Raw genomic sequence first — 26,634 nt, 5'->3', positions numbered from 1 at the left:
AACACTTTTTTTTTTTCTTGAAATGCGTCTTGGTTTTACTTCTTATAAACATTTTCTTTTTTTCTCCTAATATTATATAATACATAAATTTATTAATATCGAATAGCTAAACAACACACAATCTCCCTCTCAACTCACTCTCTGGTTTCTCTGTTCGCTCAATCTCTATGTTTTGAGTATTTCAATAGTAGGATCAGGACTCTCTCTCACACCCTCTTATCTTGTGGGTCATCAAAAGGTTGGAGTGTGCACGTATCCTAATTTTTTTCTATCTTCTTTTATTCTCAGTCGATATCTCATCCTCTTGTGCATTCATCTCAATTTCTTTTTTCCCTCAATATCTCATTAAAGGATGAGTGACTACTTGTTAGACAATGCCTTCCCCATTGAGTTGATGACAATGATTTTCGTGGCTTTGCCCATCAAATCCTTAGGCAGGGCAAGATGCGTCTGCAAACCATGGAACAAATTTTTGTCTTCTAATTCTTTCATGTCGATGCATGCCCAAACTATTTTGCAGCCTATGGCCATGATGGCCTTGGAGACTGCTAATGGAGATTTTGAAGTCCATCATCTATGGTCACCATCAAGTACTTCGATGATGGACGGTGGAGATGCTTTCATAGTTCAGTCAATGGGAAGCAACACATCACTACGTCGATGGTTATGGTGGCCACACTGTGGTGCCGCCCTAGCTTCAAGTGGAGGACTCATTTGTTATTTGGTGAAAGAAGTCTCAGAAGCTTTTCTTCGTGTGGGAAACTTGGCTATTGGAGTATATAGAACCGTGCCAGCATTAAGGTCAGGTCTCTCTCTCAATTTGGTAGAAATGTAGTTTGTTTGTTAGTATCTTTTTTTTACTCTTATTTGAAGTATACAGAGAGATTATTTACTTCTTGTTCAAGGAGTTTACAACTACTCTGATTCAGTGATTTAAAAAATGCTTGTGGCCACGGTATCGCTTGGTTCGACTTGGAAACCAGTCACTCTGTTCCGGTCCTGTATGTATATAAGAAAGTGGCTGAGTCTAGAAGGGAACCGGTGGTTCCCTGCAGTAACACGACTCTCTATAACAACAAGGTGATTTGGACTGCTGATTCACGGATCCGGATCAGTTTTTGGGGGGTTTACTATTTTTTCATGTGTTTTTTTGCCGGTTCACTGTCATTTCGGTACTGTAAAACAACGATCCGAACTGCTGATTCACGAACTGGGTTTTGGGGTGCCCGATCCGGGTCACCAATTAGCTTTTTAAATCACTGCTCTTATGTTTTATATTTCAAACCAAGTGTTTGTAAGAGTGTCATTGATACAACTCAAATTTCAAAAAAAATAAAAAATAAAAAAAATCTTGAACTTCAAAATACACCTCATGCCATTCAATTTGACATCTAATGGCTATGAGTAATTTTGACCTTCTTGTAACAAAAATGAATGATCTCGTAATCTACTATATTTATTTAAAAGAGTTTTAGTGAGCATACTTATTCAAATGGAGTCTCCTTTAAACATATGAGAGATGGATTTTAGACCTAAAACTTTTTAAATCGAATAATATCGCCTATCACAATGATGAATCTTAAAATAAAATAGATTTTGAACATTGGAAATAGATTATTTTGGACCATTCATCATTACTCATCATAATTGTTAAAAAATCAACAGATTTGTACCAAGCTACAAAATCACGGATTTAAAGTAAAGTGGATCTAGAGTGACTTCGGATGTATTTCAGATCCTAAATTTATCTCTAAAACAGATTTTCAGAGGGAATCACATTTGAATATGACCATGTTTAAAGTTTTCCCACATTTATTTATCTATCTATATTTATGTATCCAATGCATAAAAAATACCCAACAGTTCTAATCTAAGTTCTTGCTTTGTAGAGGTCTTTATGGCCAGGGATGGTTTGGCTATTGTGATGTCGGAGATTAGGGGTGGCAACGAGTCAGGTAAGCGTTGGGCTCGGTTGGACACGAACCCGACTTGTTGGGTCCCACATCTATCACATCAGGTCTCGGGTTTGGTCGCCTTCATTGCCACCCTCACTATAAGGTTTTTTTTTTTTTTTTTGGACTGCTTTTTTACCATCATATACCTATATTATAGGCAACAAGGTCACAATCACCTACAATTAGATTTCAAGCCATTTGTTGTTTAAAAGTTAAAGATGACGACTAGTTCTTATTATATACGACTCTTAATACACTTAAACAAACAGGGCTTGAAGTATTTTATCTCCAATAGTTTACGGGTATGGTAGTTAGGCCCGGATCCTAATAGTGTTCAGGTCCAGGTTTTGGACCTGGATCCCATCGGTACAACTATTGGACCCATACCCAGATTTGCGTCAGATATACCCAGCAGGTCCCGGATCGGGTCCGGGTCCATTGCCACCTTTTACATCTTTTTTCCAAGTGCATGACTCCACAAAGTTAGGTTCGTGCATCTTGGCTTGGCTATCATGTATGCATGAGAGAGGGCCTTCAATTTGCATTAAATAATTACAAGTTAAAATAGAAAGTCTTTGATGAGGAGGACATCATAAACCAAAGAAAGAGAAATATGTCCAAGTGGAAGTAATAAGTAATATTTTTTAATTTAATTAGTAATATAAAAGTAAGCATAAGCTATATCTTTGAATATTTGGAAAGCATTTCATGATAAATATTTTCATTATTCAGCTTTATTTTATAAATATTTTCATTATTCAGCTTTATTTCATTATTCAGCTTTATTTTATTCAGCTTTATTCTATATCTCATGGATTTCACTTATCTAGTATTCGAAAGGTACAGGTAGCTGCCCAAGCTTTTTGTTATCAAATATATATATATATATACATATATATATACCCACTGGGTCCAAGACTACTCTACAAAAACCTAGACCCTATTGGGGTGCAAGGATCTGGATCTGGACATGACCTGTGAATCCAAGTTTGATTAAGTCAACCCAACCCTTGTCTGACCCGATTGTCATCCACCATGGTATGAAAGCTCAGAGGTTTGTTTTTTCATGTAATTTTTTAGTTGCATTGATTTATTTTTATGATGAAATTGTTAGAGATAATTGATGTTAAATAGTCAAATTTAAACCATAAATTTAGTTGTGTTTTTGCGGCAATTAAGTCAAATTTGACTCTTTTTTTTTTTTTTAAGTTGTATAATGTTTTCACTATAATATCTATATATATCGCTATGTACAAAGTAGTATTTATTTATAGATGATGTTTCTATAGCGCCTAAGCCTTATGAAAAAGCACAGTTGAGGCTGATCTCGAAACCTCATTAAGAAAAACTCTGGGCATGATAAATATTTATGACGGCTCTAAAATCAATTTCCATTAATTTGTTGCTCAAAAAATGATAAAGATCTTACGGATATGTGAACACTTATTTTCAAAGAGAAATGGATGGTCTAAAATATACACTATTTTTAGTGTACGAAATCTTATTTTCACAACCATAATGGTCAAGGTCAAGATGATTGATTTGAAGTTTTTCCAACACCAAAACTGCTATTTTTCGTGAGTTTTCAGGTGAAATTTAACTTGTTGTGATCGGGCTAAGCCGTATCAAAACATTTTACTTTATGTTTCCTTTGAAATCTCAAGTAAAACCGTATTTACTTCTTCAAACAAACCCTCACCCCGTATGTCTTTTCAAAGTAATTCTAACCAAAATACCCCTCTAAAATTTCCTCCCTCTTGAAATGCACAAATATTTATGCATTCACCAATGAGTACATATACCATACTCCGACAGGAGTATGGATCTACCCCCTCATATAAAAAACTTATTTAGGAGGATTTGTTTTAATCTAAAATTTTGGGTACCACATAAAAATTATTAGATGATTATTTTTAAATGAGAAAATCTGAATTATGAATTTACACTTAGATCTAGCCTTTCAAAAATTTGATGGTTTCTATTCAATCTTGAGGCATTAGTTTTTTTCTAGTACACATAGAGTTTATTTTGAAAAAAAAATTATGTCGAAATTATTTTATGGGTTGTGGAGAATACTTCCCCAAAATTTGAGATCTAAAAATGGAAAATTTTTATAGAACGGTGAGGCCCTAAACAATCAAATTATGGCGAACCTCAAAAATTCACTAGAAGAGTTTGTTTTCATTCTGAAAAATGGTCAATTCAATCTTCTCGACCCCAAGATGTATTGACATGAGAAATAATAGATTTCAAGTCTTGAACAGTTCATCTTGTAATTATCTAGACCGTCAATTTTTTCATATTTTCAAGTGTTTCATGGATATGCTCGATCTAGACTATTTTTTAATATTTAAATTTTATAATTAGTGATGAAAACCATCCTATAGATTTATGATACTGAAACAACATATTTCAGCACTATTTGTAGGTGTGTCTCCCTTTGATTGTTTAAGGCTTCAACCTTATACAAACCAAACCCCTAAAAAATATCCCTAGCATGTGTTTTGCCCAAGGGAGTAAATGGATAATCTTACTCCCGAGAGAGTAGGAAATCTTACCGCACCAAAAGAACGTGATTTTCGGCCTCAATCTTCTCAAAAGTTACCAGAAAAGTCTTTTGTGGACCTCATTTGCTTTTCTCTGCATATTCATGTACGATGATCCTTTCCAAATATTGGGTGTAATCTTGACTGAAAGTTCATTGTTTGGCTAGATTCTTCAAACGAAACCTTGTAGAATAACAATAATAACAACAACAATAATAATAATAAAAGGCTGTTTTAGAAAACTTCGAATTGATCATCTAGATCACATTTATGGATACGGAAGAAGCATTTGTTTTTTTTGTTCTTCGAAAAATCATCAAATTGATTATCTAGATGATATGTATGGATATGGAATAAAAGTTGCATCTTCTAATGAAGATCTATTTTCAAAAATGTCAAGTGTTCATATATTTGCTAGATCTGCACCATTTTTGGTGTTTTGAATTTTATAATTAGTACTAAAAATAGAATTTGGAGGTTGTTATAGACATTTTTGGCCCAAAACTACATCATCCAACAAGGTTGTTGCTTTGATTGCTTAAGGTTGATGCCTCGTGTAAAAGTAACCTGCTCCCTAGAAAGCGATCGAGGGGTTGCTTTCCTCTACAAATTCTAATTTAAGAAACTTCTCAATTGAATACTGATTATTATTATTATTTGTAAATGATAAGTAGATTTTACTAAGAGAATGAAAAGGTACTACAGAAATTGCAACAAAGAAAGAAAAAAAAAAGAACTCCCTTGGGAAAAGAGGAAATAAGTGGCAGAGTAGATGATATAGGTGAGATGAAAGGAGACGAAAGGGATCAAGGGCACAAAGGTCTAGAGCAATGTGGCCTCTTTGGCTAAATAGTCTACTTCTCCATTCCGCTCCTTCTGTATGTGCCTATATCCCCTTCTCTCCCCTACAAGGCTTGTGTAGTTGCATCCATGATTGAGATCTAATATCGCGACATATGTTCAGGGTTTATGCATCATGCACTGACATTCACAGAGTCATCGTCTATAATCAAGTGAGAATGAATAACGTGCCGCTTGAAACTCTAACTTTTAAAGCCCATAACTCTGCTTCACTAATCCCACAAAAGTGCATATGGCTATGGTAGGTCTATAAGATGGCACCGTAATAGACTGCCATAGCCCGCTACTTGCTCTTGAAGTCTAACACTGCCATCAAAGTTTAGTTTGACCCAACTTAGTGGTGGCGGTTTACAAAGATTTGATCGAGTAAGCTGTCTACATTTGAAAAAAAGGAGCGCCTTAAAGTGGGTAAATAGATTTTCTCTAAGGATAGACTGATAATGAGGTAAAGCTTGTGCTCAAATTGTGGAAAACATTTTAATGGCTTGGGAGATCGGATCAATGTCTTTCCTTTTTCCCTCAAAGGATCTAAGGTTTCTTTCTTTCCAAATGTTCCAAAGGACAACCACTAGTAGAATCATTAGTCCAGTAGCCATGAAATAAGGGGTCGAAATTCGATCTAGCATTTCATCTACATAGTTGTGTCGGACCCATATCCAGCCATATAGACCATTGACCCATCCCCACAAAGCTGAGACAAACGGGCAATGAACAAAGATATGATCAATTGTCTCCTCATCATTTTTACAGAATTAGCAAACGAAAGTTAAAATCATGCCTCTTTTACGAAGTATTTATGGTTAGGGTCTTCGTGGTCTAAGCAGCCACATAAAGGCTCTCACTCTGTGTGGGACCTTGCAATTCCCTAGTTTATAAACCCTATTGTTGTTTTTAATATAGCGGCCTCAGTAGGTATTATCATAGAAGGAGTTCACCCTGAAAATGCCACTGGGTTCCAAAGTCCAACCTAGTTTATCCATCCTCCTCAGGCAATAGTAAAAGTCATAGAGAGAACACATTAGGGAAAGAAATTGTTGCTCCACTCTATATCTAACCCTTCTCACATCAAGTGTAATATCCCATATAACTCCAAATCCTCAATTGGAAACCATCGCCTACACCTTAGCGTTTTTCTATTTGGACCTCTTGTAAATCTCTAGATGCATGTCTTAAGGGGGTATTGACCAAGACACTTACTATTCCAAAAACCCGTTCTTTCCCCACTGCCGACCACCATTCTGGTATAAGCAAAGAAAAAGTGCCTAACTGATAAGATGCCTTTCCATACCAAGGAGTCTGAGTCCATTTTGGGCTTTGGCGAGCAACGAATCCATCAGGATCTTGACCATATTTCTCGAGTATCAATATTTCCCAAAGTTGACCATGTTGTCTAGATAGCCTCCACCACCACTTTGTCAGAAGTGCTTCATTTACTACTTTTAACCTCTTGATACCCATTCCACCTTCTTTCTTCAGCAAATAGATAGAGGTCCATTTAAGTAGATGGATCTTCTTTTTAAGATGGCTACCACTCCGCAAAAAATTCCTCATTAGGTGCCCTAAAAAGTACAAGGTAATAAATTGGTAGATTTGCTAAGGTGGCTTTAATGTAATACAATCCCCCAAAGAAAGATACTTGGATTTCCATCCATCCAATTTGCACTGGAATCTTTGAATGAGTGGATCCCAATGTGAACGAGACAACCTAGAGATAGCAATCAATAAACCAAGATATTTTGTAGGGAAAGTATCGATGGCACATTCCATCCATGCAACCCAATTATTTACCTCAGTATCTATGTAGTTTATCCCCAAAAGCCTGGTCTTGTTCATATTAATTTTGGCCCTAGAAATCAATTCATAGCATTTCAGAACAAGCCAAGAATTACGAATTTTGACATTTGTAGCCTCCAGCAGCATGAGTGTGTCATCCCCATATTGTAAATGCAAAATTAATAGCCCACCTAGCCATGCTGGTAGGCCTCTTATCATTTCTCCCTCCATCATCTTCTTAAAGAAGTTTGCCACCAGAGTAAAAAGGAAAGAGGATAGGGGGTCGCCTTGTTTAATACCCTGGGAAGCTTTGAAGTAGCCGCAAGCTTTGCCATTAATGAGAATTGAGAAATGGCTTGAAAACAAACAATCCCTTATCGACATTTTCCATTTGTTGCCAAGACCCATGAGGTGCATGGTCTTATCTAGGTAGTCCCACTCAACTCGATCATATGCCTTCTTGAGGTCTAGTTCTAGAAGGACCACTTTGAGCCCCATGTGTGCTGTGGTATGGATGATTTCTTGTGCTAGCAACACTCCATCCATTATTTGTCTATCTTCTTTGAAGGCCGTCCATAGGCCCTCTACTACCTGGTGAAGGACTTCCTTCAACCAATTCACCAAAATCTTAGCCAAAATCTTGTACACCGCAGATAGAAATCTGATAGGTCTAGTATCTTGCAAAGACTCCAATTGTCTGTTTTGGAGAAAGGATAATGAATGTGTAGTTTATAGCTTTATTAATGAGTCCATAATTATAAAACTAATTAAAGCATTGTATATGATCGTACTGTGTACTAAACTTGATGCTTTCAAGAAGGGTTGTGTATGATGAGAGCTCAACGTCTATAAGCTCTCTGGCACCACAAGCTGCTAAGGGAAACGTCGAACTTTGAGCTTTTGAAGGTAGCTGGAATTTGATAGAAACTGTTACGACATTTGTGTTTATCTACCAAAGAAATGTTGAGCCCATTTTTAATCACTATCATGGCCGGAATCTTGATAGGAATTTGGAAGGAGTTTCAGAGAACTAGAGGAGTTAGGGTTTGATCGTCGTATCAAAATTGGATGGAAAATATTTCAGAGTTAAACATTTGATGGTAGGAATCGTCATCATCTTTGATGTTAGGAATCATCATCATCAGAATCTTTTCCCAATTATTTCGGGTTGGTTACATGAATTCTAGTACGACATCCTGCTCTATCAAGGCTCACATCCTCAGTGAAGCTATAAGCCCCAGTATCTTTTTTGTATCTTTTCTCACTATTTCTAACCATGTCCTTTTGGACCTATCCCTTGTTCTTTTTAAGCCTTCTACTTGAACCAACTAATTTGATGGAAGAAATGTCATCAAGAAATTGTAAGGAGAATGGAGACAACACTAATTTACAATTTTTCTTGCCTGAATTTTAGCTGGAATTTCGTGCTTTTTGAGAAATGGAAAAATATTGAAGGGTATTTTTGTTCAAAATATTTTGAAAAAGCATGCGTGGGGATAGTTGAAAAATAAAATGATACCATTTTACTTGATATTTCTAAATAAAAGTTGGGATTTTTCTAAAAATCAACTTTCATTCATGGGTAGTACGTAATTTTCTACATTTAAGTTGTATAAATTATATTTAGCCTTTGGGTTTAGTATCAGATGATCACACCTGTTTACATTTCTTTATTCTTGAATAGGAACATGGAGCATTTGTTGGGCTTCCTTTTTGAGCCTAACACTTGCTTATTCAAAATCATGGCCTTGTCCAAAGAAGGAGTTTTCTTGTTTGATTCTTCAAGGATAGCATGGAAACCAATCAATCCTCCAGCATCAAAAGATGACTACTGCTACATCACAGAACACATTACTCCATGGGCTCCCTATGTTGCATGTGCTAGAGGCAAGTGTTACTTGAACCCTGTTTATGATGAAAAACACATTGCCTTTGACATGGTGAATGAGGAGTGGGAGAGCATTTTGGATCTGCCAACCGGTGTTTACGGTAGGATCCAAGCATGGGAGGATCGGGTTTACATGATAAACGAGTCGCTGGAATCTGAATATGTTAGTATTTGGGTTTTGGAAGATAATAGGTGGGTTGAGAAAATCAATATCGATGTTCGAAGTATCTCGGGTTGGGGCTTCTTCCCTGTGATTTACCATGGTGACATAGTCTTTCTAGTGGATTCCCCTAAGGTTTTTGTATACAATATTAAGATTGCAGCCATGGTTGATGAGATCAATTTGGAAGAAAGCTTTGGAAGCCCTCACTTCTTCCCTTACAAACTCACACTGTTTCATCCCCCAATCTTTGCTTGATCATGAAGATGCCAATCATCCTATCTAGATTTCTATCTTTCTAGACTGCAGTTTGAACACAACTTATTTGTGTGCTAGTCGTGAGTTAGTAGTGATTCTCAATTTCAGTTTAAATTTGGCATACTTGTTCTATTTTGCCCATTAGGTGATAACCATAAGATAGATATGGGCCTCAGTAGAAACAATTTTTATGAATCATCTTGGGCATTGAATCAACAAATTTGAGATAAATGCAAGTGACATTTTGTTTTCTTTTTTAGTTTCTTAGTTATTTTTCCGTGTATGGTAGACTTGGCCAAGTAACTCACGACGTCCTAGTGGCTGGGTGAGTGGGTATCCAAACTAGCCCTGAACCAAACCCTTAAAAAAATTTAGAAACAATGTTTTAAAATCTTAAAACAAAATTGAAAATGGAAACTGCTCACTTGAGTAACTTGGCTTGAGCTAGGGCCGAGTCCTTGGCATGAGCTGAGTTGCAGAGCACTGATTTTTCTCTTATTTGCATTTATGTATGTATATGTTCAGTTCATGGCTACGCCCCAGAGGGATCATTCTTATTTTTTCATGTTAGTTTTCCTATTTAAAGAAGCAAAACAATTCCACATCAAAGATTTAGGCTTGAACAAGTACATATAAAAGCAATTGAGACATCAATTGGAGCACGCGCGTAAGGTGGGGGGTCATGCACGAGAAAAACGGCCGGATTTAGTTTTATGGATGGATCGGAACGGTATAGCCGATACCCGATCCGGATCACCCAATTTTGGATCCGATCACTGACATTTAAAACATTCGATGAGATCTAATTTTGAAATTCCGAAAGGCAATGGAATAAGTTTTGAAAGGCAATTATTTAAATAAATCTAAAGAAATAATTAATTTAGGGAATTTCCATTTTCCACTAGATTGAAATGGTCTCCCACTCCTCATTCACCATGTAATAAAGACCTCATAAAATTGATTTAATAGGATATTTGGCGAATTAACTACGCAATTCTCTCCCTTCAAAAACTTTTTATATATATGGGCAATTAACGCATATGGCTCCACGTTATAAATTAATATATAACTAAAAAATGCTATATAATGTATTTAAAAGTACTCTACAATATATATATATATATATATATATATATATATATATATATATATGGGTGTGGTTTCCATACAGTTACAACCGTAAACATTCCCACTACAGTGCACGTTCAAATTTTATCATAATATATAATTTTGATGTAAAATGTTCTTGAGATTATCTCAAAATCTATTTTTATATCTAATTATAAAATTTTAAATTTAAAAAATAGTTAAAATCAAGTAAATCTATAAACATATTAAAATTTTGAAAATGGACGGTGAAGATCATATGTTGTAAGGTGCACTATTTTTGAGACTAAAAATCTTTTTAATTTTCATAGTCATACATCTCTATGTCGAGATGGTCAATCACAAGGTTTTTCAACATTAAAACAACATTTTCCGATGGATTTTTGAGGCACATCCGTAGTTCTACATTATAAGGTTGCAACTAGTGTTTTAAAAAGCGCCAAGTTGAACCGGACTCGCCCAGTTCTACTCGGGAATCGGCACAGGCCGTGCCGATTCCGACATTTTACACGGAATCGCCCGATTCCAAAGAGAACCGGGCGATTTTGTACACTGAATCGCCGATTCATTGTACCGACTCGGCGAGTCCCGTGAAGAACACGGGCTGCACAGTGTTCTTCACGGGTTTCTTCAAATTGTCTTTTTTTTATTTTTCTTCTTTTTTTTGCCATGTGATCTCATATTAAGGCTTTATGCAGCTTTTTTCAGCCTTTTCATGCATTAAACGGTGGAAAAATTTCATGTTTTTGGATCATGAAAGTTGCGGGTTTAAGGGTTTCCGCTTTTTCTTTTGTTTCATGCCAAATAGGGCATGAATATATGAAAAGTTTGAGGCATATTGATCGTAAATGTGTTCATTAGAAATTTTTGTTACGAATTTGTGATTATCTTTGAAAAAAACAGATTAATTTGACGATTGAAGCCACGGGTTCACGAAACCAAGTAAGAACTCTGCGTTTTTTTTTTTTTTTTTGGCCATTTGATCAATTTCAGTCCATATTTTGAAAATAATCGGTTAAATTTGTAGGGTTTTAAATCTTTATCCTGTCTTTTATCATTTGCCGTATTCAATTTTATTTAATTTACTCAATTACAACATGAGTTTTTAGAAGAACACAGTGATGTCTGTGAAGAAAAAAATTCTGCTGTTTTTTTTTTTTTCTGCCTTTCAATCTATTGTTCACGATATAATACGAATAATGTGTTATATTTCTAGGGTTTTGAATTTTTTTAGTCTTGTTTATAATCAGATGTATTCAATTTGATCTGATTTATTCAATTTGAGCTTCATTTTATGATTCAATGACTGTTGTCTGTGAAGAACTGCTTTTTTTTTTTTTTTTTTTTGCTCAATTTAATAGATTTGATTTGATTTATTGATGATAATATGTTCATAATTTAGGGTTTTGATTCCTTATAGTGTTGTTTATCAAAACATGTACTCAATTGAATGTAATTTATTCGTTTGGAGGTGGATTTTTGAGTTGAAATGGCTGATGTAAGGTGGCTCTGAAAAGAACAATTTTTTTTTTTTTGGTAATCCATGATCGAATTTTTTGAAAATTTGTGATTTTTCGAAAAGGTGTGAAAATCGTGACAAGGTTTTGATTATCATGAGGTGTTAAACCATATTTTGAATTTTTATTGTTTGAGTTTGTTGTATTTTTTTTTTTTATCCATGATCGAATTTTTTGAAAAATGATGATTTTCCTAAAAGATATGAAAATCGTGACTAGGTTTTGATTATCAGGAGGTATTAAACCATATTTTTAATTTTTATTGTTAACTTTTTTGTTGAAAAAATTGTATGTTGATAGATTATTAATGCAAAAAAATGCATGTTATTATATTTTTAATACAAAACTATATTTTTTTAATTTTTTGTTAATGCATTTTTGAGTTGGAATGACAGATGGTAGGTGGCTTTGTGAAGAATTATTTTTATTTGTTTTTTTTTCTAATACATGATCGATTGTTTTCGAAAAATAGTGATTTTCCGAAAAGATGTGAAAATAGTGACTAATTATTGATTATCATGAGGTATTAAACCATATTTTTAATTTTTATTGTTAAATTTTTTGTTGAAAAAATTGTATGTTGATAGATTATTTATGCAAAAAAATGCATGTTATTATATTTTTAATACAAAACTGTATTTTTTCAATTTGTTGTTGATGCATATTTGAGTTGGAATGACTAATGTTAGGTGGCTTTGTGAAGAATTGTTTTTATTTGTTTTTTTTTTAATACATGATCGATTTTTTTTGAAAAATCGTAATTTTCCGAAAAGATGTGAAAATAGTGACCAGGTTTTGATTATCATGAGGTATTAAACCATATTTTTAATTTTTATTGTTAAAGTTTTTGTTGAAAAAATTGCATGTTGAAAGAATATTTATGCAAAAACATACATGTTATTATATTTCTTATGCAAAACTGTATTCTATTTTTAATGTAGTTTTGCATTAAAAATGTATTTTCAATTTTTAAAATTTTGAACGCCAAAAATACATGTTGTTAAATTGTATTATCGTGAGGAGTTAAAGTGAATATCATTGTAAAAAAATCATGGCATGTATGACAATTATATTATCTTGCATTTTTTCAATTTTATTATTAAATTTTTAATGCAAAAAATGTATGTTCTTGATAATTGAGTTGTAGCCATGTTTGGAGCTTGCATTTTGTATTATATTATCTTGTATGTTTGTAATTGATACGTACGAAAATATTATGTCAATAGAAGTAGTTTGCAATAACAAATAACAACAAATATAACTACAAGAACTACCCTAACATATTATCACTACACATGGTAATTATTTTTCTTGTTGAACTGTCAGGTTAATTTTTAACTTTTTACAAATTAAAACAGTTGAATCATGCCAAGATTTGTAGAAGACCCTGCATGGCAACATGGGGTCAGGCTTGATCCCAACAAAAAAGACAAAAATATTTGTAATTACTGCCAAAGAGTGATAAGTAGTGGGGTACATAGGTTCAAGCAACACTTGGCAGGGATTAAGGAAGATGTTTCTGCATGCAGTAGTATCCCTAGTAATGTACAAAAACAGATGGCGGTATTTCTTATGGCTAACAAAGGTAAAAAAATTGCCAAACATAGGATGAATGATGAGATAGCTAGTTTATATACGCCATCAAGCAGGAATGATCCATAAGAGCAATATAATAATGACCTAGAAGAGCAATATAATAATGACTTGGACATGGCCACAAGAATGGGTTTACATGAACAATATCAAAGGGAACGTGGGTTTAGAATGTCTGGTGGTTATGACATAGACATGCATGGTGGGTCTAGCTCAGACATGCATGGTGGGTCTAGCTCATACATGTATGGCGGGCTCAGCTTAGACATGCATAGCGGGCCCAGGTTTAGCATATATGGCGAGCCCAACTCAAATATGTAAGGAGGGGTTGGTGACAGTATGTATCAACAAGAATCAAACGTTGAAGAAATAGTTCCTAGCTTATTTAGGAGTGCTAGTATTGCAGGTCATGGTTGTATAGACCCATTTCTCTCAAAGCCTAAGTCACAATAGATGACCCTAAAAGGCATGATTAAAGGTACAAGAAACTTGTTGGGGAGATATGTTGGTAAATGGTTTTACGATAAAGGGATTCCCTTTGATGCAGCTAATTGCTCATATTTTCCACCTATGGTCAGTGCAATCCAGAGAGCCGAGCCCGAGGTAAAACCCCCTACGACATATGAGCTCAGTGGGCCAATATTAGATGAAGAGGTGGAGGAACTTACAAAGTTGATTGAAGAATACAAACAGAGTTGGTCAAGGACAGGCATTACTCTCATGAGTGATGGTTGGTTGAATAAAGTTAGCAAAAAGGAGTTTTTAAACTTCTTGGCCTATTCCTCAAGATACAGCTTTTTTGTCTAGCAAAGACGTATCAGGGACGAAGAAGGATGCAAACTTCTACGTACGACTATATGATCAGCTAGTGGAGGAGGTGGGAGATAAGCATGTACTCTAGTTTATTACGAGCAACGCGCGTGCATGTGTTTCTGTGGGTAGCAAGTTGATGGATAAGAGGAATCATCTAGTATGGACCCCGTGTGCTGCACATAGTATCGATCTTATGTTAGAGGAGATCGGTGAGATCAAAATTGTGAAGGAGACTTTAGAGAAAACAAGATTGGTGTCGAGATTTATATGCAACGACTCTAAAATTTTATTTATGTTTAGAGAACACTATAGGAAAAAAGTGATAATCAGGCCTGCCATAACTCGCTTTGTGACCGATTACTTAGCTGTGGACTCCATTCGGGAATCTGAAGGTGCATTAAAGAGATTGTTTACCTGTGAAGAGTGGTTAAATAACCGCCTCTCGAAGTCCAGTACCGATATAAAAGTGGACGACATAGTCTCAAATAGGAGGTTCTGGTCTCGATGTTCTAGTGTCGTAGAGGACACTGCCCCTTTGGTCATGGTGTTAAGAATAGTGGATGCTGACAAGAAAGCTACCATGGGCATCCTTTATGAAAGTATCGAGATGGCGAAAGCAGCTATTGGGGAGACGTGTAGTTTTGCTAACAAAGTGATCGAGATTATAGAAAGGAGGTGGAACACCAAATTTGGACGTCCAATTCATTCTGCTGGTAAATATATATCTTTATATCATTAGAATGTTTCATTGTAAATTATTTTTTTATAAAAGTGTAAATAGCAATTTTCAATCTATATATTTTTTAGGTTACGACTTCAACCCAAAATTTTTCTATTTGACACCTGAACATCCCTACAAGATTATGGAAGGGGTCAGTTACATTATTGCAAGGTTGGAGAGAAACCATCGAAACCAAGTAGCAGCAATACAAGAGGTATTATTTAATGTTTAGGTAAGAACTTCATCGAGTTGTTATATTTGTGAGGAATAATGCACTAAAACAAAATATATTTGTTTTAGCTTGCTATGTATAGGGATGTTATCGGATCTTTGCTAGGAATTCTCGAACTAAGATGGATCCAGGTTATCCTCTAGCTAATATTTTGTTCATTCATATATTTAATCTTATGATTTGTTCTTACCCTTACAATGCCTTTTGCATTTTAATCCAGTTGAATGGTGGGAGATATATGGTACTGATGCACCTCACCTAAAGAGGACAACAATCAAGGTGCTCTCCCAAACATGTTCTACTACTGGTTGTGAGCGCAACTGGAATACGTTCCAATGGTTGCACACTACTAGGAAGAATCGACTCGCTTCGGAGAAGCTTCATAAACTAGTCTACGTTCATTACAACTTAAACCTCCGAGAGCGACAAATAAGAAGGAAGCTTAAAGACTATGGGCCGATAGACTTAGTTACAATATTTGCCACAGACACAGCAGACCAATGGGTAGTAGAAGAGGAGGAGCAAGTGTTGCACAAGGGAGCGTTCCTTGAGGCTATCGGTGAGGAAGATCGTGAAGAAGGTGATGAGCAGCTTGAAAGATGAAGCAGCCAGCCAACGTATCCACAATTCGTCGGAGATGTCGACGATATTGCACCTAATGAGGGAGAGTAGGAAGGGGGTCTAAGGGAAAATGAGAGAGATGATGATTCTGAGGCCACCCTATCCCAGCCATATTATTCCCATATCGAGTCCCAACAGCAACAGGATATGGATGAACACGACAGTGTAGGTGAGCATGAAGGATGGATAAGCTTCGGGGATTTTGGATTGGGAACACAACAACACACTAACACTCAGAGATTTGGGTATAGCCAAATACCTGCTAATATCGATGATTCGTTTTTAGATCGAATCAATGAAGTGTCAAACGAATTCAATCAATGGCGCCAGCGTGACCAAGAAGAAGAACGGCGTTGTCTGCCATTTTATTTTTAGATCGTATGTTATTAATTATATGCTTTATTATAGTCCATGTATGTTGATATACTTATTCCATGATAATTCTGTGTTTATCCTTTTGTGTGATGTAAATTAAATGGAAATTCATGCAGGGAAAGAACATGTTCGCATATTCATACAAAGAAATGAAAATTCTTAATGGAGTACCCTCATTTCTTATTGAATTCCTAAAAAACAATATTTATAATGAATTTTAATAATTTTTTCGGATTTATTTGAAGCTTTAATCTGATCGATTTAGCCGATTCTCGATCCAGATCGCAGATTCGCCGATCCGGATCGATTTTTGAGGTGCCCGATCAGGGTCACCGATCCACTTTTTAAACCATTGGTTGCAACCTTATATAACCTTTTTTCTTATATATATATATATATATATATATATATATATATATATATATATATATATATATATATATATATATATATATATATATATATATATTAATAACCAAGCCCGATCTGAATAATATTTTAATAACCAAGCTCGATCTGAATCGGTCCACCTATATCGAGATCCAATCCCAATTACTATTCAAATACAATATTTGCATCTCGATTCAATTCGTCATATTCAAATCTTGAATCCATACCAAGATCCGATTTGGGTAAAAAATTTAGGTTTTCGATCGGATCAGGCAATTCTCATCCCTAAATATTCTAGGTTGAAAAGTACAAATGAGGAGGAGCCGTCAAGTTGATTAGTGGTATTTTTCTAGAGGCAAATTCAAATGTTGACGGCTAATATTACTAACAAAAAGTGAAAAGAGGATAAGAAACAATGGAAAGGCAACCCTCTTGTTTAAAATAATATATTGTCAGTCTAGAGTTTTTGTTGAAAAAATAAAATTTAAAACAAGAATGTATCCTATTTAATTTTCAAACACAAAGGTCAATAGCATATTGGTAGGCTCAGTGTTTTAAAAGCGTCGAGTCGAACCGGACTCGCCCTGTTCGACTTGAAAATCGCAAAAAAGGGATCGTATCGGCTAAAAAATCGGAAAGCGTCCGGTTCTAGAGAGAACCGGACGATTCTGCACAGTGACTCGCTGAGTCACTGTGCGGAATCGGCGAGTCCGTGAAGAACACGGGTTGCACAGTGTTCTTCACGGGATTCTTTGAAATTTGTCATTTTTTGATCATTTTTCTTGTTTTTTTGGCATATGATCTAATTTGCAAGCTGTAAACAGCTTTATTCAGTTTTTTCAAGGATTAAATGGTTGAAAAATTTGGTGTTTTTGGATCACGAAACTTGCTTTTTAAGGGTTTCCGCCTTTTCTGAAAGTTTCATGCCAAATAGGGCATGAATCTTTCAAAATTTGTAGGCATTTTGATCGTAAAGCTGTGAATTAAAACCTTTTGTTACTAATTTGTGATAATCGTTGAGAAAAACAAAGTTTTTTGGAGATTGAAGGCTTCGGTTCACAAAATCAGGTAAGAAGTTTAGGTTTTTTTTTTTTTTTTCCGCCATTTGATTTATTTCACGGCATATTTTGAACATAATGAGTTCAATAATTAGGGTTTTTAATCTTTATTGTGTCTAGTATGATTTAAAATTTTCAATTTTATGTAATCTGGTCAATTACAGCATGAAATTTTAGATGAACACTGAGATGTCTGCGGAACCAAATTTCCGCTGTTTTTTTTTGTTTTTTCCGGCCTTTGATTTTGTTTTCATGATATATTAGAAATAATGTGTTAAAAATTTAGGGTTTTGATTCCTTATATTGTTGTTTATCAGAAAATATACCCAATTGGATGTAATTTATTCACTTAGAGGTGGATTTTTGAGTTAAAATAGCTTATGTAAAATGGCTCTGTGAAGAACAGAATTTTTTTTTTTTTTTTTTTTGTAATCCATGATCGAATGTTTTGTAATACTTGATCGATTTTTTTGTAATCCATGATCGAATTGTTTTTGTTTTTGTAATCCATGATCGAATTTTTTGTTCTTTTTTTTTTTTGTAACCCATGATAGAATTTTTTGTAATCCATGATCGAATTTTTTGTAATCCATGATCGAAATGTTTGTTTTTTTTTTCCCATAATCCATGAACGAATTTTATTTTTTATTTTTTATTTTTGTAACCCATGATAGAATTTTTTGTAATCCATGATCGAATGTTTTGTAATCCATGATCGAAATGTTTGTTTTTTTTTTTTGTAATCCATGATCGAAATGTTGTTTTTTTTTTTTGTAATCCATGATCGAATTTTTTGTTTTTTGTTTTTTATGTAACCCATGATAGAGTTTTTTGTAATCCATGATTGAATTTTTTGTAATCCATGATCTAATTGTTTTTTCTTTTTTTGTAATCCACGATCGAATTTTTTGTTTTTTTTTGTTGTATTTTTTTGTAATCCATGATCGAATTTTATGTAATCCATGATCGAATTTTTTGTAATCCATGATAGAATTTTCTGTAATCCATGATCGACTTTTTTGTAATCCATGATCGAAATGTTTGTTTTTTTTTCTTGTAATCCATGATCGAATTTTTTGTTTTTTTTTTTGTTTTTTGTAACCCATGAGAGAATTTTTTGTAATCCATGATCGAATGTTTTGTAATCCATGATTGAAATGTTTGTTTTTTTTTTGTAATCCATGATCGAAATGTTTTTTTTTTTTTTTGTAATCCATGATCGAATTTTTTGTTTTTTGTTTTTTTTGTAACCCATGATAGAGTTTTTTCTAATACATGATTGAATTTTTTGTAATCCATGATCGAATTGTTTTTTTCTTTTTTTGTAATCCACGATTGAATTTTTTGTTTGTTTTTTTTGTATTCCATGATCGAATTTTATGTAATCCATGATCGAATTTTATGTAATCCATGATCAAATTTTTTGTAATCCATGATGAATTTTTTGAAAATTTGTGATTTTTTTTTTTAATCCATGATCGAATTTTTTTTTGTAATCCATGATAGAATTTTCTGAAAATTTGTGATTTTTTTTTTTTAATCCATGATCGATTTTTTTGAAAATTTGTTATTTTTTTTTTCTAATCCATATTATTCAAAGAGAAAATGAGAGAGATGATGATTATGAGGCCACCCTATCCCAGCCATATTATTCACATATCGAGTCCCAACAGCAACAGTGTAGGGATGAGCACGACAGTGCAGGTGAGCATGAAGGATGGACAATCTTCGGGGATTTTAGATTGGGAACGCAACAAACACTAACACTTAGGGATTTGGGAATAGTCAGACGCCTGCTAATATCGATGATTCGTTTTTAGATCGAATCAATGAATTGTTAAACGAATTCAATCAATGGCACCAGCGTGACCAAAAAGAACAATAACGTCGTCTATCATTTTATTTTTAGATCATATGTTACTAATTTTATGCTTTATTGTAGTCCATGTATGTTGATATACTTATTCCATGATAATTTTATGTTTATCCTTTTGTGTGATGTAAATTAAATGCTGAATGGCGGTTCATGCAGGGAAAAAACATATCAATATTCGCATATTCATTCAAAAACATGAAAAATTCTTAATGGAGTACCCTCATTTCTTATTGAATTCCTAAAAAACAATATTTATAATGAATTTTAATAATTTTTTCGAATTTTTTTTAAGCTTTATTCTGACCGATTCACTCGATTTTCGATTCGAATCGTTGATTCACCGATCCAGATCAATTTTTTGGGAGCTCTATCTGAATCACTGATCCGTTTTTTAAACCATTGGGGAGGCTAGTGGAGGCCGCTTGTCCCAAATATCGGCTCAGCGTTCTTTAGGTATTTCAGACCTGAAGCAAAGGTAGTTTTGTAATGTTCTCTCGCGTAAATTTCCCTGGCTACCATACTCTCTCACCCCATTTCCTCCACCTTTTTTCTCTCTACAAGTTTTACATTTCTCTCTCCCTAGACTCAATAGGTTTTTAAGACAAGTTGGATGTGCTTTTGGTTAATTATGTTTTAGAAATATATTTTTTTTTAACATTTTTTTTTTTTGACCGATTAAGACTTATTCGGTTAGGCAAGTTGAATCCACCAGTTAACTGATTAAGCCCATTGAACCGTTTTTAGCCTATATCTGATTAAGCACTCCGATTTGATTTTTCATACACTGGCCCAAACCCGGGCCCTTAAAAAAAACAAATTAAAAACAATAATGAAGAGACAAGGCCGATTAGGGGTCTGCCATTTCTTTGGCCCTGCGGTCGGGCCATGGTAGCCCACCCTTGGCCGAGACTCTAATTTGACTGGGCGTGTGGGCGGGCCCGTGGACCTGCCATACAAGAGAAGAGAGAGAATATGCAAGGAAGTGGTGAAGATGCAAAATAGGATGGAGAAAGGTGGCATCGCATCATAGAGAGAGAGAGAGAGAGAAAGCATCATCGGTGCCGCGTGTCCGTTACACTCTCTTAAGAGAAGAACCCAGAGCTAGTTTCGTTATTTCCAGGTTTTTTGCCGCCGGATTTCTTGAGGCCATTTTCTCGAGAAGAAAAATAACAAAAAAATGCCATGCGCACCTCCTCCTCACACATCATCATTTACCCAAAAACGTCTCTCCAAATTACGCCATACCCTCTCCTCCGACTGTTCGTACGGGAGCAGGTGGGTCATATTCGGGAAAACGTAAGGGCATTTCAGTCATCATTCCTATCAAAAGTCTGACCCGTCTATGTTATTTCCACTAAGTAATTCTCTAAAGAAAAAATTAATACCATTTTCTTCTCCTTTAACTGCAAAAATTATCTTTAATACCCTCAACGTGCAAAAACTAATATATATATATATATATATTTTAAAATCATTCATATATGACGAGACTGCCCATGCGGAGGGCAGAGTGGAAGGGAAACTGATACAGGGTATGTTGGCAATAAAGAAAAAGAAAGGATGAGGTTATTTTTGAGATTTATCAGGAATGAGGGATTTCTTTGTCATTATGTGTGATTGTGAGGGTAGGGGGGGCCTCTGCACTCTTTAATGGCTCTGAAGAACCCTCTTCCCTTTGAGCCATCAACCTAAGCATTTGCAGCGGGAAAGCAATGGAAGCTGAAGAAGCTCTTAAATACCAACCAGGTACTACCTTTCATCTCTCTCTCTCTCTCTCTCTCTCTATATGTCTCGCTCTCTATCTTCTATTCCTTTTTTAACTCTCTCTCTCTCTCTCTCTCTCGGGTTTCTCAGACAAGTTGGTTTTGCAGACGCGGGCTTCACTTGTCGAGTTCTTCACGATTGCCCCACTTTTTCTCTCTCTTGATTCCTTTCAGCGATCATTTCTCTCTCTCTCTCGTTTTAGTCCGCTCCACTGCGCGTCCGCACGCCCGCACACGAGCCCGAAGAGCCCGCACCCAACCCCTTCATCCCTTATTAACCGTAGTGAAAATGAAAATAAAAACGAAAACCAGGAAAATTAGGGTTAAATGGATTTTGGATTGAGACGGAATAAAATAGTTTATTGGGTCAGTTTCTATAGCCAAAAGTAAAAAAATAGGAAAATAAGGGATGAAGGGGTTGGGTGAAATATTTGAAGGTTTATTTATGCCGCTTGAAAGAAAATTGGAAAGACTGTCTACCATGAATTAAAACGAAAAATTAGAGTTATGTATGATGCTTTCCCTTCTTTTTATCCAAGTGAAACAAGTACACCAAGAAAGAGAGATAGAAAAAGAGCATCCTTTCAATACACATCTTTCCAAAGAGAGACACATCCATATATAAAGGAAAAAGGTTATATATGGGGGGATCCCTAAACAATCAAATTAAGGTGTTATTCAAAATTTCACTAGAAGAGGTTGTTTCGATGCTGAGAAACCCACAATTCCATCATCTCGATCTTTAGATTTGGGGATATAAAAAAAAAAAAGATTTCAAGTCTTAGAAATAGTGCATCTTGTAATGTATTATCTAGATCATTAATTTTCAAGATTTTCAAATGTTCAAAGATTTGCTTAATCTATATTAATTTTAAATTTTTATAATTAACAATGAAAATAAAATTTTAAGCCATCATAAAGATTTTTAACACTGAAACGACATACTTCGGCACTATTTTAACGTGCGTCTGTCTTTGTTTGTTTAGGGCCTTAGCTTTATACAAACCACACTCATATATGAAATCAAAAGTGAAAAAAGTTGTGAAGGCAATTTTTTTTCTTTTAATATGTTAATAGTGAAAATGGAGGGTGGCCGCCCCCTAACCGCCAATGCCCCTCGCCCATTCCCTTGGGAAGGGCAACAATATGTAAAGACTCACAAATAAATCCTTTTGTGAGAGAGAGAGAGCGAGCCCATTTTCAAAGAGAAAATTTGGTAGCACTATCATAGCCCATAAGAACACATTCAATTCCTCGGAATCCATAAATTAGCCCAAATGTTAGCGTTATTCTTTACACACCGCTCTACACAATTTCACTACTACTCAACCCAAGATATGAGGCAAATGTCCTTACTCTATACCATAACTACAAATCAGATATTTCATATTTTCTTTATAGTTTACACAGTCCCCATCTTATTTCCTAGCAAATGCTAGCACCAAAAAAGACAATACTTCCTAAGAAATGTGACAACTCTGACTAGACTTTAAAAAAGCCTGAACTCTAACCAGATGACTTTGATACAAAACTTTATCCAATAATTATTATTCATCTAAAAGGACCCCTAATGTTTTTTTCTTTTTTCTTGAATATTAACGATGACTCCTAATCACAATGAGACTTGGCAATGCTATTTTTTAACCACCTAGTGGACTGGACTGGACTGCCTGGCTCATCACTAAGCAACCCTACGAGAGAATACGGGGTTAAAATTCTGCCCCAGTTTACATGGAAACCTGTAGTCCAGGTAATATGGGATGTATATTACATGGTAGAATTTCTAGAACATGGGCCATTATCTGGCATATTACTATTGGATGTCTCTGATTAAAGTTGTGAAGAATTGACTGCAATTACCTTTTAAAAGTAGTTATCCGGTGTTTTAAAATCTGCTTATTGACCGAATGATGGACATATTTTTTCCCTTTTCATTGGAAGCAATTTTGATTTGATTATAACTGAGACATTTATGGTATTGTTGATTTATAGAGTTCAATGTTTAATCCTGAAATTCATTGTAGTTTTTTATGCTTGCGTAGAAGCAATTGTTGGCTTGGTTTCATCAAGGAGATAGAAAAGAATGCAGAACGGGAATATGGGCTTTGAGGCCAAAGGAAAAGAGGTGGGAGAAAGTGATAGAAATGGGCCTTGGGAAAAAGTTGAAAAGTTTTGAGAAAGGGTTCTGTGGATCTCAAAATGCCGATGATAATTCATGGCGAGTTTCTCTTTATTTGCTGGCAAGGGACCATCTTGTTATTCAATTTGAGGAGCGGACAGAGAAGTGAAGTGGAACACCAGAAAGTATGGGCGTTTACTCAGGCTGCTTCTTTACAAACCCTCACTGCATACCTCAACACATCGCATCCCTTGATGTGTTAGCAACTTGTCATATGTGTTTTCTGTTTCCTCATTTTATTTTTGTTTATCCCTCCTTTTTAGGGATCTGATTCGAGTTGAATTTTTTATAGAGCTAAACTAAGTTAATTTTGAGGAAAGGTTGTCTTAAAAACAACTCATGCAGGCTTTTCATCAGAACTTAATTTTCTTTTCAAATAACAGAAGGAATTCGATGCGCTTTAAATTTTTAATAGATAATTTCACCTTTTATTTTGCTTGTACTATTTATGAGTAACAGTTGTTGTATAAGCGAATCAAAATTTCTAGCGTGTGGTTTCAAAGGAATTCGGTGCGCTTTAAATATTTAATCGATAATTTCACCTTTTATTTTGCATGTACTATTTATGAGTAACAGTTGTATTAGCGAATCAAAATTTCTGGCGTGTGGTTTCAATAAGGTTGCAACCTTAAACAATCCAATCCAATTAAGGTGCACCTCTAAATTATACCATTAATATAATTTTGACATAAAAAATTATTAGGATGGCTTGAGAATCTAGTTTCATCTCTAATTATAAAACTCTAAACTCTAAAAAACGGTTCAAATCAAGTAGATCTATAAACATGTGAAAAGTTTAAAAATAGATGGTCTAGATAATGTGTTACAAGATATACTATTTGTCGGATTCGAATTTTTTTTTTTTTTCATATTCATACATCTCGATGTCGACATGATCACTTAAAGGGCTTTTCAACATTTGAGATGCACCTTAAGGTTGTACCTTATGTAAACTTTTTCTACATTTCTAAAATATAGTTGTCAACTCTACACCCAAATTTCTAAAATATAGTTGTGTCAACTCTACACCCAAATTTCTAAAATATAGTTGTGTCATCTCTGCAAATTAGTGCACAACTCTTCAAGCGATTCCGCATATAGTCTTATTTTTATTGTTTAAATCAGTGTCATCGACATTTTGAGATTAGGGAGCCAAATTACCTTGAGTTACTCTATGCAGCTTGGGTTATATTAAAAATTAGGAAAAATGCTAAAAAGTTGAAATATGTAATCAAGAGTAATGATCCAATGTGTTTTAAAATACCTCATATTTTTAGGTTTCATTTCACAGTAGACTCAAGACTTTAAAATATATGTTGGGGCATAAAAATTGTAGATTTTATTTCTTCTAACCCTGTGAGCTAATTTAAACTTTTTTTTTTAGGCCAAATAAATCTAAAAAGACATGCTTTTTCTAAAAGGCATCCTTCTAAACTTCTAGAGAGAACTTCTAGAGAGAGAAGGGCTTCATGGAGGTGAGAGTTATCGGGAGAAGAGAGAGAGTGAGAGACGTAGGAATAGAGAGAAAGAGAGAAGTTTGGGGTATATAAATGAAGAGAAAAGGGATTGGGTTTAGAAAGAGCATGATTTCTCACATTTGTTTAGGTTAAAAAAGAGATTTAAAGTGGCAAGGGGATAAGTGGAAATCTTTTGAAACTTTGAGTTTATCAAGAAAAAAAACTTAAAAATAAGAGATATGGAGATATTTTCCCTTCAAAAAAATTCCCAACACGAACTTGTAATCATCAAATTCATCTCGAAACTACAATCGTATGGTTGGTTCTAATATGTACTCGGTCAAGTTGCCTCGTTACAACCTTTTTATTTAACAACTTGTAATCATCAAAGTCATCCCGAAGCTAAAACCCCTTTTATTTAACAACTTCTAATCATCAAAGTCATCCCGAAGCTAGAATCGTATGGTTGGTTCCAATATGGACTCGGTCGGGTTGCCTTGTTACAACCGTTTAATTTAACAATTTTTTGGATCAATAGTTGATCTTCATCTATTTTAACCCTCAATTTAATCAATTTTAATACCAACTAATTTATGTTAGCCTTATTTCGATCCAAAATAAGTTTATTCTGATAAGTTTTTTAGTTTCAGCAAGATCTTTCCATCAAAATCTCATGACTTTTCAATCCTAAAAACCAATTCTTCCATTTGAATTTCTCTTTCAATTACTAATAAAATAAGTTGGAATTGTTTCAATTTGAAAGTGAGATTTTAAATTTCTAAAAGTTTTTGAACCCGAAATTATAAATCTTCGATTTCTCGCTCTCTCTTGTTTTTCTGAACTCTTTCAAATTTGTCGCAAAGTGTTCCTACGGCATTTAGGAAAGGTGTCTTAATATATCATTTTTTATCGTATTTTTTAATTTCTTTAAGTTATTTTTTAATAGCAAAATTTTCATTCATTTTAACTTTTTTTTATATGAGAAAACAATTGGATTCTTCCACTATTCTTGAAAAAGATTATAAAATATATTTATAAGGAAATTCTTTTTATATTTTAATTTTGAATATTCTTTGTTTTCAAACAATTAGCATGGATTTGAAATAAAACATCGTAAAACCGGAACCCCATTAGTTCACGTTAGAGATTGAGATAAAGATAAATCAGTGTGTGTTTAGAGATAGAGATAAAATTAGAATTTAAGGATAGTGATCAAGGCTTTTTTAACAGCTAATTTTTAGAGGGATTTTGGGAAACTTAGAGCGGAGGATGAGCCATACGAAGAAATTCAAAATTTAAACATCACAACCCCAAAGTGCCCTTAAGATTACAAGAAGAAAAACTTTTATTTTTCTACTCCCCAAAATATGCAGACTATAATAACATATTTCACATACTATGTGCATATTACAACCATTATAAACGTGGAGCGCATAAGCATGCTCCCGCTAGAGCACTACTAAACATTAACTCCTTCGAGATTTATTTCAG

The 26,634-nt window shown here is 34.5% G+C and overlaps 1 protein-coding gene and 1 long non-coding RNA gene across 2 annotated transcripts; both read left to right on the top strand.

Annotated features, from left to right (window-relative positions):
- The first annotated feature begins 352 nt into the window (after nt 1-352).
- LOC18436101 (F-box protein At5g49610) lies at nt 353-9,441 on the top strand. The gene is made up of 2 exons (XM_006846126.2): nt 353-801; nt 8,820-9,441. Exons 1-2 carry the CDS (start codon nt 353-355, stop codon nt 9,439-9,441), a joined length of 1,071 nt encoding a protein of 356 aa, XP_006846189.2.
- Nucleotides 9,442-21,420: 11,979 nt separating this feature from the next.
- LOC148780768 (uncharacterized) lies at nt 21,421-24,024 on the top strand. The gene is made up of 2 exons (XR_016039733.1): nt 21,421-21,490; nt 23,550-24,024. It is a non-coding gene; the product is annotated as an uncharacterized LOC148780768 (long non-coding RNA).
- Nucleotides 24,025-26,634: the final 2,610 nt, after the last annotated feature.

Source organism: Amborella trichopoda, chromosome 8 (genome assembly GCF_054954075.1).
Source record: "Amborella trichopoda isolate Santa Cruz 75 chromosome 8, AtrichopodaSantaCruz75HAP2 v2.0, whole genome shotgun sequence".
Classification (NCBI taxonomy): domain Eukaryota; kingdom Viridiplantae; phylum Streptophyta; class Magnoliopsida; order Amborellales; family Amborellaceae; genus Amborella; species Amborella trichopoda.
Note: the sequence above shows the minus strand (reverse complement) of the source record. Positions and strands in the feature narration are given on the sequence as shown.

Excerpts from the sequence above, each read along its gene's own strand:
- LOC18436101 (XM_006846126.2), top strand. The coding sequence starts at position 353 with ATGAGTGACTACTTGTTAGACAATGCCTTCCCCATTGAGTTGATGACA. Across the intron at positions 802-8,819 it reads AGAACCGTGCCAGCATTAAG|GAACATGGAGCATTTGTTGG; the intron begins GTCAGGTCTCTC and ends ATTCTTGAATAG.